The sequence below is a fragment of the Zasmidium cellare genome (assembly GCF_010093935.1).
Source record: "Zasmidium cellare ATCC 36951 unplaced genomic scaffold M409scaffold_45, whole genome shotgun sequence".
Classification (NCBI taxonomy): Eukaryota; Fungi; Ascomycota; class Dothideomycetes; order Mycosphaerellales; family Mycosphaerellaceae; genus Zasmidium; species Zasmidium cellare.
The window spans coordinates 82,269-95,197 of record NW_022986989.1 but is presented as its reverse complement, the minus strand read 5'-3'; the positions used below and the strand labels follow the sequence as shown (position 1 = coordinate 95,197).

The following is a 12,929-nucleotide window of genomic DNA, read 5'->3' as shown; positions in this document are numbered from 1 at the left end:
CCCCCTCCCTACCACATCAACACCAACCCCCTCCAAACACCTGACATTCACCGGCCGAACCTCCAACATCCTCCTCACAATCTCCCTGCCCGCCTCCGAGAGACCCTCCACCGGAGGCCCCAGCAACGTCTGGAAAACACAAACCCCGCACGTGCTGCAAAAGGGGAAGGAGTTGAATTTCCGGCCGTAGGAGTAGGAGGTTGTGTGCGTGAGGGAGGAAGGTGGGAGGGAGACGTGGGTGGAGTGCGGGTAGATGCCTAGCCAGGCGTTCTGGGGAGGGGGAGGTTAGCTGGGTTGGGGCGGGGGATAGGGTGAGGGGGAGGGGAATGGGGTGACACACGCGGGTGCAGATACTGCAGTCGTCTTCTTTGACCTCCAACTCGCCTAATGGCTGTAGAAGGTCCAAGGCCACGTTTCCACAGTGACATGAAGCTCTCAGTGGCGGGGAGGGCAGAACCACATCGTCTTTCTTTGGTTCTGCTATAGGCCTAAGATCTCTCAGCTTCACACATCTCGTAACGAGGGAAAGGGGATACACTAAGGGACGTACTCGAACCCAAACCCATCCACCCCCCTCAAACTCCTCACATTCACACTCCCCATCCCCTTCAACTCGCCCGACACATGCTCGCCGAGGACGGTCGTCCCGCAGACGGAGCAGAACTGCATGAAACATCAACTACAACATCAAAAACTCCATGCTAGAACAGAAATACCTGATATTCTCCCTCCTCCCCTCAGTACCGCTTCAGCGTCCCCTCGTCCCTCACCACCTCCAGCCTCACACCGCTCTCATCATTCCGATCGGAGCAAGGCATCCAGAGACATCCTTTCTTTTTACACAGCCCACAGGCGCACTTCACTGCATCCTCCTCCTCCTTTAAAACGGCGGCGTGCAGTTCGAAGCGATACCGCTCACAGTGACAATTTCCCTTTAACACTGGACGCTCCGCCATAGTGCAAGATCTGTTCTCTCACAAGAGCTAGAGGGGTGAGAAGGGTCCATTAAGGTCGTCTCCTCTCCCCAAGTCCAAGCAGCAGGAGGCGAGAGTGAATGAAAGACTTGTTTGTTCCTTGCAGCTAGCCAGTTATGAACATGAATCGTGGCACGGATAGATGCAAGCTTCGCTTTTTAACACCTTCCAATCTCGTCGTCTAATCCGATAACATGCACGGAAGCCGGACAGATTGATGACGTGTGGAAGATAGCACATGTACGGACCGGCGAGAGTCATCGTTCTTGTCTTTCGTCACATGCCAAAACCTAAACCAAGACGAAACATAGCATTGACTAACCAATCAACTCACCATGTAGAAACTAGGTACATAAACCAGATTCATGGAGCATATAGCATTAAGCACCTCAAAATTCTTCATACTCATACCAAAAAGGTCCAGTCAAACGTATTCGACTTCTAATAGAGAAAAGTAACACCACACACAAAAGCACACGCTAAATCGCTCTTCATTCGCAGCCAAAAAAGTGTTCCAATCTCAAGGTGTAAAAAAAACTAGAACCAAGGGGTGGTGGATAAAAAAACCACAACCCCATCAGTTCAATCAGTCGAATTGGTATATCCTCCTCTCGAAAAAACCATAGTCTCTCTCCTCGTTTCCGGAGCGAAGTTGTAGAAAAATCCAAAGAAAGCTCATCTTTCCAAGAAACACACACCATCACCACCACCATTGCAGCTCTCTCGTGCCGACGTTGTTCTTCAAAAACTCCCCAAACGCCTCGCCTGATCTTCACCCACCCACAGCGAGCGGAAGCGCCAGAGGAAAAACAGATCCCCTACTTCATAACTCGGAATCGAAGCCAGACCCCAGTAGCGTCCTTGACATCATCAACCCCTGGACTTTCACTACTCGTCCCCACCAAAGACAACCTTATGATGCTCCAGCAGCGCCTGCACCGCGCCCCTCTGCACCTGCATATCGCTCATCTCGCGCTCGATCGACAGCGGCCGCATGATAGTCGGCGCAAACACGACCGCGAGGTTCAGCGCCGTCATCAGATTCTTCGATTCGTAGCTCATAACCTTGGCGAGATGCCGGATGAGGAATTCGAGACAGTCGCGGTGCGCTTCGGGGAGTTCGTTGATGGCTTGGCGCAGGGCGTGGGCTTGCTTCTCCTTTTCCGAGATGGCGCCCGCTTCGAGGAGCGATTCGTAGGCGTCGTAGACGATGAGAGGGGTGGGGAGTTTGCGGAAGTATTGCTTCAGCGCGCTCGTAACGGCGTGGATGTCCAGGTCCTGGTCGGAGATGTCGAAGTTGTTGTCCTTTTCGAAGCCTTGCTGCACGGACTTTACTTGTCCAGCACCGCCTGACTTTCGGTAGATACCTTCCACGTCCATGCCGCGGCTCTCGACTTCCTGTATGCATCTCGCGACGATGCCGGGAATGAGTCGGTTCTCGTACTCGCAACGAGCGGATAGCTCAGAGCCGAATAGCACTGTCAAAGTCAGCATGTGATCGTAATCCCACCTGACGAACTCTAACTCACCAGATCCGTCCGTCGCCACGAGGTTTGTGCTGCTGTTATCCTTGAGATGGCCAAGACCTGTGCCCTGCTTGACTCCACCATTCTTCTGACTAAAGAATCCATATCCGGTGCCCTTACCATCATCCATGCCTTTGCTTGCGATGCTGCTCTGCTCACTGCCAGCAGTAGCCTGGGAAGAAGTCTGGTTGTATGGATGGCCAATAGCGTATTTGCCTTGCGCCGGCTGCTCTCGCTCCCCAACAAACGCACCCTTGAGCCCCTTGGTGACTTTGCCTGTGATCTTCTCGCCGCGGTTGCGCCAATTGAACTTGTTGGGCTTTCCACCCTTGCGAATATTCACCACTTGCGGAGCAGTCAAAACAGTCGCAGGCTCGGCGTCTGGGTCTTGCAGTAGATTTGGCATCGATGGATCCGTGTTGACAATGTTCAAGTTGCGCACTTCACCAGCAGTATCAACTTTGGCGCCTGGATGGAAGATTCCAAGACCATTCGCTCCGTTTGTTTGTTGTCGGTTATCCTGATACATGCCCTGGATGCTGCGAATAAGTTCATTGTTGTGCTGGAGCAGTTGTGTGTTCTTTGTCGATAAAGACTCATACTCCTGGAAACCTTTATCTTTCATCTGAATGAGATTGCCAATCTCGTCAGTGAGCTCGTTTCGCTTGTGCATGAGGTCTTCGATCTGCGAGCCCATCTGATCTTTGAGCTTCTGAAGTGATTCGGCAAAGTCTTTGAGAATGGTAGTTTTGAGAGACGCCAGGTCAAGCGGTTGGTTGTTATCCTTGGCCTTGCCCAGGTGGTCAGTCATGACTTCCAGCTCGCGGACGATCATCTCGCGCTGGGTATCGAGGAAAGCCATGGTAGAACGCTTCTCGCGCAGCTCAGTGTTGACCGCCTTCATCTCGGTAGAACCATCGAGCTTGTCCTGAAGAACCAACTTCTCAGACTCGAGCTCAGCGATATGTGTCTGTGCGCGCCGGAGTGAAGCTCGCAAAGACTCAAGACCGTCAGCACTCGTCGGTGAAGTGATGTTCGGTGTCTGTGAAGGCGGCGAGATCTCAATAGAACCATTCCTTGGCGACTTTCCGCCCGTGGCAGCTCGATCGCTGAAGCTGCGGCCGTGTTTCACGGCATTGGACACTCTGCGCAAGACTGACGGCGAAGCTGCACCTCCTTCTCTGGTCTGAGTGGCCTGACCGGACTCCCCACGTAAGATGCGGCCCATCTCATCCTCCATAGAAAATCCGCCATCGAGACTGTACTTTGGAAGACCAGCACTTCGCAGACCCGGCGATAGTTGTCCATCAATCGAAGGACGGTCATCGCTACTCTGCATTGTGCTGATGGATTCATTATGCTTGTGGCCAGGGGGTGGTGGAGGCGCATGGCGAGGCGCGATGAAGTCGTCGTTTGCGACAGACTTGCTGGGAGCGCTCGGTCGTGTTGCTGCACGAGGCGGTGGTCCTGCTTCGAAGCTATTTCGCGAATCTGTCGGCTCAGGCTTCGACCGGCTGTTGTCGCGAGATAGAGTACTCTGCGCGTCGGTGAAGTTCGAGGGCACCGAAGATGAAGACTGGTTGCGCTCGTGGGCAGACGGTTGTGTCTGAGACTTGTTCGAAGTCGAGTTCACAGTTGGTGTTGCAGGATCCGGCTCAGGCTTCGTCTTTGCACCAAGAGAGTCCCCTCGTAATGGCAACCCTCGGTCTGCGTGTTTGCTGGGAGGGACAGGCGTCTCATTCGCATGCGCACCCTTCTTACGCTTTGGATCGTCAAACGGATTCACACCCGAGTTTTGCGAGTCCACAGAGACAGGCGATATAGGCTGTCCCGAGCTGGCCCCCGTCCTGTTGCCATCTACAGGCGAAACGACCATGGGCGAGTTCTGGCCCGCTCTCGACCCGGCTCGGGATCGTTCTTTCGCAGATCTTGGCACATCCTGCAGCTTGAACCCGTCTTGCTGATTGAGGGTGTGAGAATCCGTCGCAAGCGGTGGAGCTTTCAGCTTCGCTGCTCCTCTATCCTGTGCGTTGGCAGTCACCGGTGAAGCTGTCGTGGAACCGTTCGCAGGTGTTGTTGGGCCCGAAGTATTCCTCTTACTGCTGTTTCTGCCCTTTTCTTGGTACAGGATGTGCGGACTCGGTTTCGTCTGGTTCGGCGCCTGTTCACGCTCGGTAGACACAGACCTTGACGACGCAGTACCCGGTCGCTGCTCTTCTCGAGACGGATCTCTCGGCGGTGGTTTCGCTGACAGTCTTCCATTCTGTATCCCAAAGTAGTCTCTGGGCCCCTGATTCTCTTTATACGTCGGTGGAGAAAGCTCGCTGCCACGTCCTACCTGCTTCCTCGGAATCGCGGGCGGTTGACTCGACGGCGGAGGGGCATTAACCGGAGTCGGATCGAAGGCCATTGGGAGGAATCCACGTTCGGACCCGTCGTCATCATCGTTGCTGCTCGATACGTTCGAGGGCCGTCCATCGTTGTAGGTGCTCGCGGGCAGCGTGGGACCATCTATAGGAGGATTAGTCCTTGTCGAACGTTTCAGCCACTTCGTACGTGTGAACCCACCTCTGCGCGGATCGTCTGACAAGGGCGACACGTCGCGATTGTACTTGTTGGAGGTGCCGCCGTTGCGCGAATCCAGCTGTCTGTCTCTTGGCGATCTGCGTTGCCCTGGAGCGGTTTGTACTGCCGCATACGTCGTCTCTGGCGGCGTCTCGTCCTCGGGCGTGAATGCGCTCGATGAGACAGCACCAGGTGGCAGAGACGGCAGCGCCTTTTCCGCTGTACTGCCAGGGGTCGGTTTGGGTGTTCGAGCTTTCTTACGTCTCCTAGCCATAAGACTCTCGTGACAACTCATACAGAATATCCCCTGGGACGTGCGAGCATATCGCAAGTTCTCAATCTTTCTCTTGCAATTGCGACATCGAAAACATCCCGAGCAAAATGCCTGGTCGCCGGTGAGGATGGCGAGGTCTTCAATCTTGTTGCCGCATGCGCTGCAGCTGTACGTGCAGTTGTTACATATAAGCGAGCCGTCGCCGAGGAGGAGGAGGTTCGCGTCGGAGTCGAGGAGGGTGCCGCAGGTGTTGCATCGGAAGCAGTCGATGTGCCATCGGTTGCCAGCTAGATACAAATTAGTCCCTATCGCATATCCCATGGCCGCGCACACCACATACCCAGTTCAAACGCCTTGCCCTCCTCCAATATTTCTCCGCAGCCTTTGCAGGGGTAGACGACATCTTCCTGATCCATGGGGGACTCGGGGTAGGTCAGGTTGGGGCTCTCCAGGGCGGCCATGGTGGAGATGGTGGATATGTAATGCTCAGGCCGGGACAGCGGTAGCGGTAGCGAGCGTCTCGGTCATGCGGCGGGAGGGAGTGTTGAGCTCACACGGACAGATAGGGCGGACAGGCTGTACCTGCAGAGAGGGGTGGTGGGTACGGGTTGGTGGATGGGAATAGTAGTAGTAGTAGAATGCGCAGCAATCTGACACTCCTTCTGGCTCGCTCGCTGGATTCGACGTGCCCGCCCGCGGACTGACACTGACTGACGCCCCTCGCTGGTCGTCCCACACGGTCAGCGTCGCGTGCCGGGCGGGGCGGAGGATGGCATTGGGTGGTGGACGGCGGTGGGTCGCGAGTGTCGGGCGGCGGAGAGCGGTAGATGTGCGGTGGTGGTGGTGTTGGCGATGGAGGTGGCAGTGGTGGAGACTGCTGCTGCTCGGGATTGACCCAAGTCTGGCTCGGCTGCGAAGGGCGCTGGCGAGAAGGCACGACCCAGTGGCTTGACAGGCTACTGCAGCATCCCAGTCCAGATTCACTTCAATCGCCTCTTCCGTTCAAAATGTTAATCAATCTTCCGACACTTTCACGGCGTTTCGACCTCACCAAATCAAAGAACAACAACGACAACAACCACGGCAGCATTGAAGGAGGACGACGAGTTGCTGAAGGAGGACAATCGCTCGAAAATAGCCGAGCCAAACGCGCCCACACCAAACATGAAGCGGCGAAGGGCCAACTGAAACGCTCCAAACTAAATCCCGTACCTCCCCATTCCCATTCTGCTACATACTACCAACCCACGAAAACCCCCCAGGCAGTGCGACGCTGTCTGTCACCAGCATTATCGCGTGGCAAGCTGGGCGCCACTCAATCTCCAGCACAATGGCCAGGGCAAGCAACGCAACACCATCTTCTTCTTCTTGTTGCGCCTGTGCTCCCTCTTCAGCCCTGATCAACGTACCACCAGCTCAAAACGTTCGAGGTACCACTCGACGATGACCTTTTGCGATGAAACCGTGCTGGAAAGTAAGTCAGCAACAATCCATTCCATTGCAGCCCTCTTCACGAACCCATACACATATTCAATCCAATATTTGTCACCTCCCTCAAATCGTCACTACATATGTCGCATCCAATCTCCAATCCCCATAGATATCCTCGACCATTCCCGCCAAGGAAGGATCAGCCATCAACCATCATCTGCAAGCTCCACACTCCCACCCATCACGCACGCGCGGACCCTGAAGGGAAAGCCACGCTTTCTCCATCCATCCTCCAAACAAAAAAGGGGGCGAGTACGTACGACACGGACTCATCAACAGCAAGTGAATGAACAACCTCATCTCCGCCGATCCCCATCACCACCTCTCCACACACAGAACAAGAATCATCTTCCCTCCTCAAATCCCATGCATGCACATCTCTCCCATCCCGCATACATAGTCCCAAACTCTGCTCTCCCCGCTTGGGCGAATCAGCTCGCTGCGAGCTTGCTGGACTCTCCCGATGCGGGTGGTACAGCAGTACATACATCTGCCAGACAACAAAAGCTTTGAGCTGGGCGGGAACGATTCGACGAGAGGACCGCAGACGGAGAATTTAATTGGCGAGGTGTCTGCATTGCTTGCGGTTCAGCCTCACGAACAGATGTCAATCTCGAAGTTCACCCCACGTGGACCGCCAATATTTTTGGCTTGGGAGACGGTCGATCGGTGGAATTCCATTCGTGGATTCTGATTCGAGGATGATGACGATGACGACGAAGACGAAAACGGGCAATCCATGTATGAAGCACTCGTGGACGTCGTCAACGATGTGCGGCGTCAACAATACCTAGCCAGCCTTGAGGACGTGAAAGACCTTTGATTGATGCCCGTCATGAATGACTTGATTCATGCATCTCCCCCAAGGTCTCGAGCCCCCAGCTTTGCCTGGGCCGAGTGGAATGATATGACCGTCACGACGTATATGAACCTCACAAAGCTGGAAGACAACTCAAATCTTCGAAGAAAAGAAGAACAAACTGTCATGATACCCCATACGAAACACCACGCTCATCAAAAAGACCCCCAAAAACTCAAACCCATCAATCCCTATTCCTACACAACACTCCCCTTCTTCGCAATGTAATACGTCAAAAGCCCCAGTCTTCCCTCATCGACCCCCTTGAACTCCAGCCAAAACTCCGTCTTGGCCTCGCCCCAAGCCTCGTACAACTCACTTGCCAGATCCACATCCACCTTCCTCACCTCCGAATCCGCATCGCTGACGAACCCAGCCGTCGTCTGCGCCAGCCGTCGGCGTCGCTCTTCGCCGAGGTCGATGGCCTTGTCTTTGCATTTGGTGATGAGCTGGCACATGATCATGAGCGCCATGACGATGGAGCGGGCGGTCGCGCTGTCTTCGCCTGATGCGGGGAGGAAGTCGAGGATGGCGTCGATGCAGGTTTCTGGGGTGGCGTCTTGGATGATTTCGTCGGCGCTGCGGTACATGTCGGCGAGGATGTGGCTGCTCGAGTCGATGCCCTTTCTGCAGATGAGGACGGTCACGAGGGCTTTTGCGTGCCATGCGACTGCCTCTTTGCGGTAGATGGTGAGCATGGCGCGAACGAGACCGAGCGCCTGTGCCTTGAGGCCCGCAATCTTCTGGGCCGGCAGTTGGGTCAATTTCGGGTCCTGGTCGAACGTCTGCAGGTAGTCCAGAGTTACATTCATCAAATCGTCGTACTTCTTGCCCCCGTCCCAGATATCAGTCTTGGACTTGACAAGATCTTGCACACGGCGGAAGCCATGCGCATCAAGTGCCTTTGTCCGTATCCGCTCAATGCCCGATGACAGCAGCTTCTTATTTCGCAGGACATCTGCATTGTGGTGCGGTGACATGGGCAGCCGCGACTCTGATACCTGCCGCGGGCTGCCAGCTGGGCTATTACTCGAGCCAGCACTCTGGGTTGGACTGTTTAGTCGGACATTCTCATTGACGGGCAGCTCACCAAGTACCTGACGCTCTTCTGCTGCACCTGCCTCGGTTGTGTGGTCTGTGAATGGATCTTCGTAGATTTGCACCTCATCCGATTGCGGCGCTTTCTTGGGCTCGTCCACAGACGCTTCACGCTCGTGCGATCGGCTTATCTGCCTCTCCGCTTCTGGTGAAAGCTTTCCCTTTTGTCGAGCATCATCGAATAGGGCCTTCATAGGACTGCGGTAGGCCAGTGGCGACCGAGCTCGTGGTTGACTGCTTGTCAAATTCGGCATGACCATTGTAAAGCCGTCCGGATCCTCTACCACATCAGGCATGCCACTATCCACAGAATGTGTCTGGCCAAGACCAGGACGCTTGTGGCCAGGAGAGAATGTGCCTCCACGAGAAGTCGTGATTGAACCCTTTGGCATGACCATGGTCAGGTCGTCCTCTCGAATGCTAACCATCGTATCGCCATTTGTTGTGCTGCCTTTGCTGGTCGGCCTTGAGTCAGGCGCAGGCTGTCCACGGCCGCGAAGGAGCACCGGACTCCGCTTTCCAGGACTGCCGGGACTGCCAATAGCACTCTCCGTAGCCTTGGGCCTGCTTCTAGCAGCCACAGACGAAGCGAAGGAGCCTTGAGAGGCTTTGGAAGCGCCAGTGCCCTTGTCTGGACTCCCAGCTGGAGTGCCATTCGCCGGTGTCTCAGGTCGTAGCATCCGCCTCGAGGCGTAAGGGTCTGCTGTTTGCGGTCGTGCGATTTCGGGTCTCCGCGGTCGCCTCACTGGTCCAGACATCAGGGAGCTACCCTTCTTCGTTCCAGTGGACGACCCAGGCGGCTCCGCCGTTGATGCATTCGACGTCGTCGACACGTTGCGATTGGTGACCTTGGAAAGATTAGATGGCCGGGTCGTTGAGTTGGTCCCTCCAGCAGGTGCTCGCGCTTTCGCAGGCGAAAGGTCCGCCATTGCAGAGTTTGGTCGAGATGGGAGCTTACCAGCAGCCTTTGCCTTTCTCTGCTCTGCCATCACTTCTCTTAACGCACTGCGGCTTGCGGTGCCTGGTCGCGAGGTTGCCGAACTTGTAGTCTGCGATTGATGGAGTGCCGCGTTGGGGTTGTGGGAATCTCGTTCGAGCGCTGTCCTCGATTTGGGGTCCAATTTTGATATGATGGCATCAGCCTTCGCTGGCCAGGTCTTTGCGAATGTCCAGTAAGTCGCGCGATAGCCTTCCTTGACCTTGGGGTTGGCATCATCAAGCCCTTTCTTGATGCACTTTTCCGCCACCTCAAGCCCACCAGAACCCTCGAAACTGCTCTTGTAGCTAGCCTGGCGCTTGAGGATTGTGGTGAGCCATCCAGGCGTGCATTGCCGAAGCTGCACATTCTTCTCCTGCACCGCGAACCAGATGTGCTGGACCATCCGAGCATGATATGAACAGTTTTGGAGAATAGCGTCCGCCGTAACTCTGCCGTGCTCCGCTGCAATGTGCTTCGTCGCCGCACTCATTTTGATGAATGACTGCAAAAACATCTCGACGTGCGGATCGAGTGCTGGACCGAGTGTTTTGGCCAGCTCCTGGACGAACTGACAGCCATTCGTCGCCATAGTGGTGCGTAGCGAGTTCGCCACTCGTAGTATGCCATCCACCATGCTCTTGATGCCCGCCATGAATACGGCGTGGAACTCATTGGGAGAATTTCCCTTCAGTATCCTCCGCAACTTCAGAATCGACTTGTCTCGTGGAATCCAGTTCTGCTCGGTCTCTTTTCCTTCGAAATGTGGCAGCATGTCTCTGAACGTATCTTCCAGCTCCCTCTGCGTAAGTATATAGATAGGATCCATCTGGACAGTCTCTTGCGGTGGGGGTTGTGCGGCTTCGCTGTTGATGGTCTTGGCGAAATGTGCGACATGGTCGACGGTAGGTAGTGATCGCGTGGATGCTGTCAGTTCGGGCGACGGCTCGGACTTGTCTGCGGTCTGCGGTCGTGAGGTCGGTGCCCCGTCTGCCCCTATCTGCGAGAGAATCTGGGTGACGATCGAGTGTCGTACGGAGTGTGCTTTCAGTTGTCGCTTCAGGTCCAGCTTGGCTCGCTCTGGTGCGGTTGAAAACAAGTCAATCAGCACTGCCTTAGCAGCCTCGCGCGTGTTCCCATCTGCATCTTCCAGGCGCGCGACGACGGACGAAACATAGCCTTTGAAAGGCATGCCCTCCTCCCTGTGCATTTTGACCACCCATCGCATTGCAGTCTCTTTCGCACGCGCATTCGCGCCGCTGATCGCCTCTTGTATCATCTCCTCTACATCACTGCTGCAAAAGGGGTACAGGTCGCTCAGGGCCTGTGATACGGCGGCTCGTACTGGTTCGCGAAGGTCGCCGAGTCGTTCCTGCAGTGACGCGAAGAGTCTCGGTGCGAGCTGCGTGATAGCATGTCCATGGTCTTGTATCTTCAGACGCTTAAGAAGGTGGCCTAGGGTGGAAAATGCGGTGCTGGCAAGGGTAGACGAGGCTTGTTGCGTGATCGCGAGTTTGATACAGTCGAAGGCCGACGCCTGGGCGGACTCAGGGACGCGGTAGTGTTTGATGTCCGACTTGAGAGCATTGAATTGCTGCACTTTCTGCTCAGAGGAGGCGGCCGGTCGCTGGTTCAGACAGTTGTTAGTATATCTCGGCGTGCGCCTGATCGCGGTTCTACGCGACTCACCTTGAGGATTGCCAACAGCGCGACGGCTTGTTGATCCATTGTTATTGAGCTGTCGCCGGTCGAGCGCGAGGTTGCATCTAGCGTGGGAGGGTTGTGGTGGTGTATGGAATTGGGCAGCATGCGCGATGTTGTCAGTTGAAGCTTTGGGCCGGCCGGGGCTGCAGGTGTCTGACACACGGTTTCCCCGATGATCCCAGCGCGTGTTTTTGCGGCACTTTTGGTTGCTATGCAAGCTCGGCTGCATGTGACGGTGGTGGATTTCGTAGTGGCCTGCAGTGAAATGTACGTCTAAGATCGTATATTTCGACTTGGCCATTCACCTGTTCAAACGCAGTCAGGAGAAATACGGTTGGGCTCGTTCGACGATGGGCGATCTCCCCACAGATCCATCATGTCCGAGCGTTTTGATGAGGCCAAAGCTAAAAAGTCCTGGCGTCAGGCAACCGTGCATCCTGGGAATTCGTGCCTGTCTCACCACGCAAGGAAGTCAGGGTATAAATACGTTCAACCCTGTAATGAATCATACAACAGCTTTATCAGCCCAAAATGCCCGCCATCCCGCATCCAGAACATGGACAGTCTCCAGCAACACTCCCCATCCGCAGACACAGATTCGAGACCCCCAAACTCCGCGTCCATCTGGAAGACATCAGCCACGAAGGCAGCTCAAACTTCCTCTCCAACATCAAAGGAAACGAGGACCTCGACACACAAGTCCAGAATGTGCTCAATCTCCTCTACACACCTGACGCCCACAGGCCAGGCACCAGATCCGTCACTTTCATCCTGCGAGATATGGGTGGCGTTGCCTACACGACGGGCATGTATCTCGATGACGACCACAAGGAGATCCACATCAGTCTGGCATACATCAAGAACAAGCCTCGCGATGAGATGTTAGGTGTTATTTGTCATGAGCTCGTTCACTGTTTCCAATGGAACGCTGAGGGGACATGTCCCGGTGGCCTGATCGAAGGCATAGCGGACTGGGTGCGTTTGAGGGCAGGTCTTGCTGCAAAGCACTGGAAGCAGGAAGCTAGTGGGAACTGGGATGGAGGTTATCAACACACGGGCTTCTTCCTCGAATACCTCGAGAATAGGTTTGGGCCTGGAACGGTGCAGAAGATCAACATATGTTTGAGGAAGGGAAAGTACGATGAGAAGGATCTGTTCGGAAGCTGCTGTGAGGGTCATAAAGTTGATGAGCTGTGGGAGGATTATCGAGAGCATTTGAAGAAGAAAAAGAAGCATGAAGATGACGACAAGGCTACGAGTGAGAAGGCGAATGCTCAGGATGAAGATGAGCATGAGAGGTGATCGGATTAGAGCACCTTTTATGTATATAGAATACTTCCTCGCTCTTCGCCTTGTAGTATCTAGATTTATCCTCTACGGAACCTCAATCCAATCATCGCTGCGCTGAAGGCGGTGCTGATTGGTCTTTTCCGATATATCTCACACGCTTCTACACTTCCTC

The 12,929-nt window shown here is 54.9% G+C and overlaps 4 protein-coding genes across 4 annotated transcripts; 2 read left to right on the top strand and 2 right to left on the bottom strand.

Annotated features, from left to right (window-relative positions):
* Window positions 1-537: 537 nt before the first annotated feature.
* M409DRAFT_59607 (uncharacterized protein) lies at window positions 538-956 on the bottom strand (the record flags this gene model as incomplete). The annotated part of the gene is made up of 2 exons (XM_033814243.1): window positions 538-663; window positions 771-956. 2 exons carry the CDS (start codon window positions 954-956, stop codon window positions 538-540), a joined length of 312 nt encoding a protein of 103 aa, XP_033661702.1.
* A 906-nt stretch (window positions 957-1,862) lies between these two features.
* On the bottom strand, window positions 1,863-5,800 carry M409DRAFT_70139 (uncharacterized protein; the record flags this gene model as incomplete). The annotated part of the gene is made up of 4 exons (XM_033818589.1): window positions 1,863-2,452; window positions 2,504-5,011; window positions 5,069-5,626; window positions 5,680-5,800. 4 exons carry the CDS (start codon window positions 5,798-5,800, stop codon window positions 1,863-1,865), a joined length of 3,777 nt encoding a protein of 1,258 aa, XP_033661701.1.
* A 366-nt stretch (window positions 5,801-6,166) lies between these two features.
* Window positions 6,167-6,739, top strand: M409DRAFT_59605 (uncharacterized protein; the record flags this gene model as incomplete). Its single annotated transcript, XM_033814242.1, has 1 exon — window positions 6,167-6,739. One exon carries the CDS (start codon window positions 6,167-6,169, stop codon window positions 6,737-6,739), a length of 573 nt encoding a protein of 190 aa, XP_033661700.1.
* Window positions 6,740-11,998: 5,259 nt separating this feature from the next.
* Window positions 11,999-12,769, top strand: M409DRAFT_28691 (uncharacterized protein; the record flags this gene model as incomplete). Its single annotated transcript, XM_033809143.1, has 1 exon — window positions 11,999-12,769. One exon carries the CDS (start codon window positions 11,999-12,001, stop codon window positions 12,767-12,769), a length of 771 nt encoding a protein of 256 aa, XP_033661699.1.
* Between the last annotated feature and the right edge of the window lie 160 nt (window positions 12,770-12,929).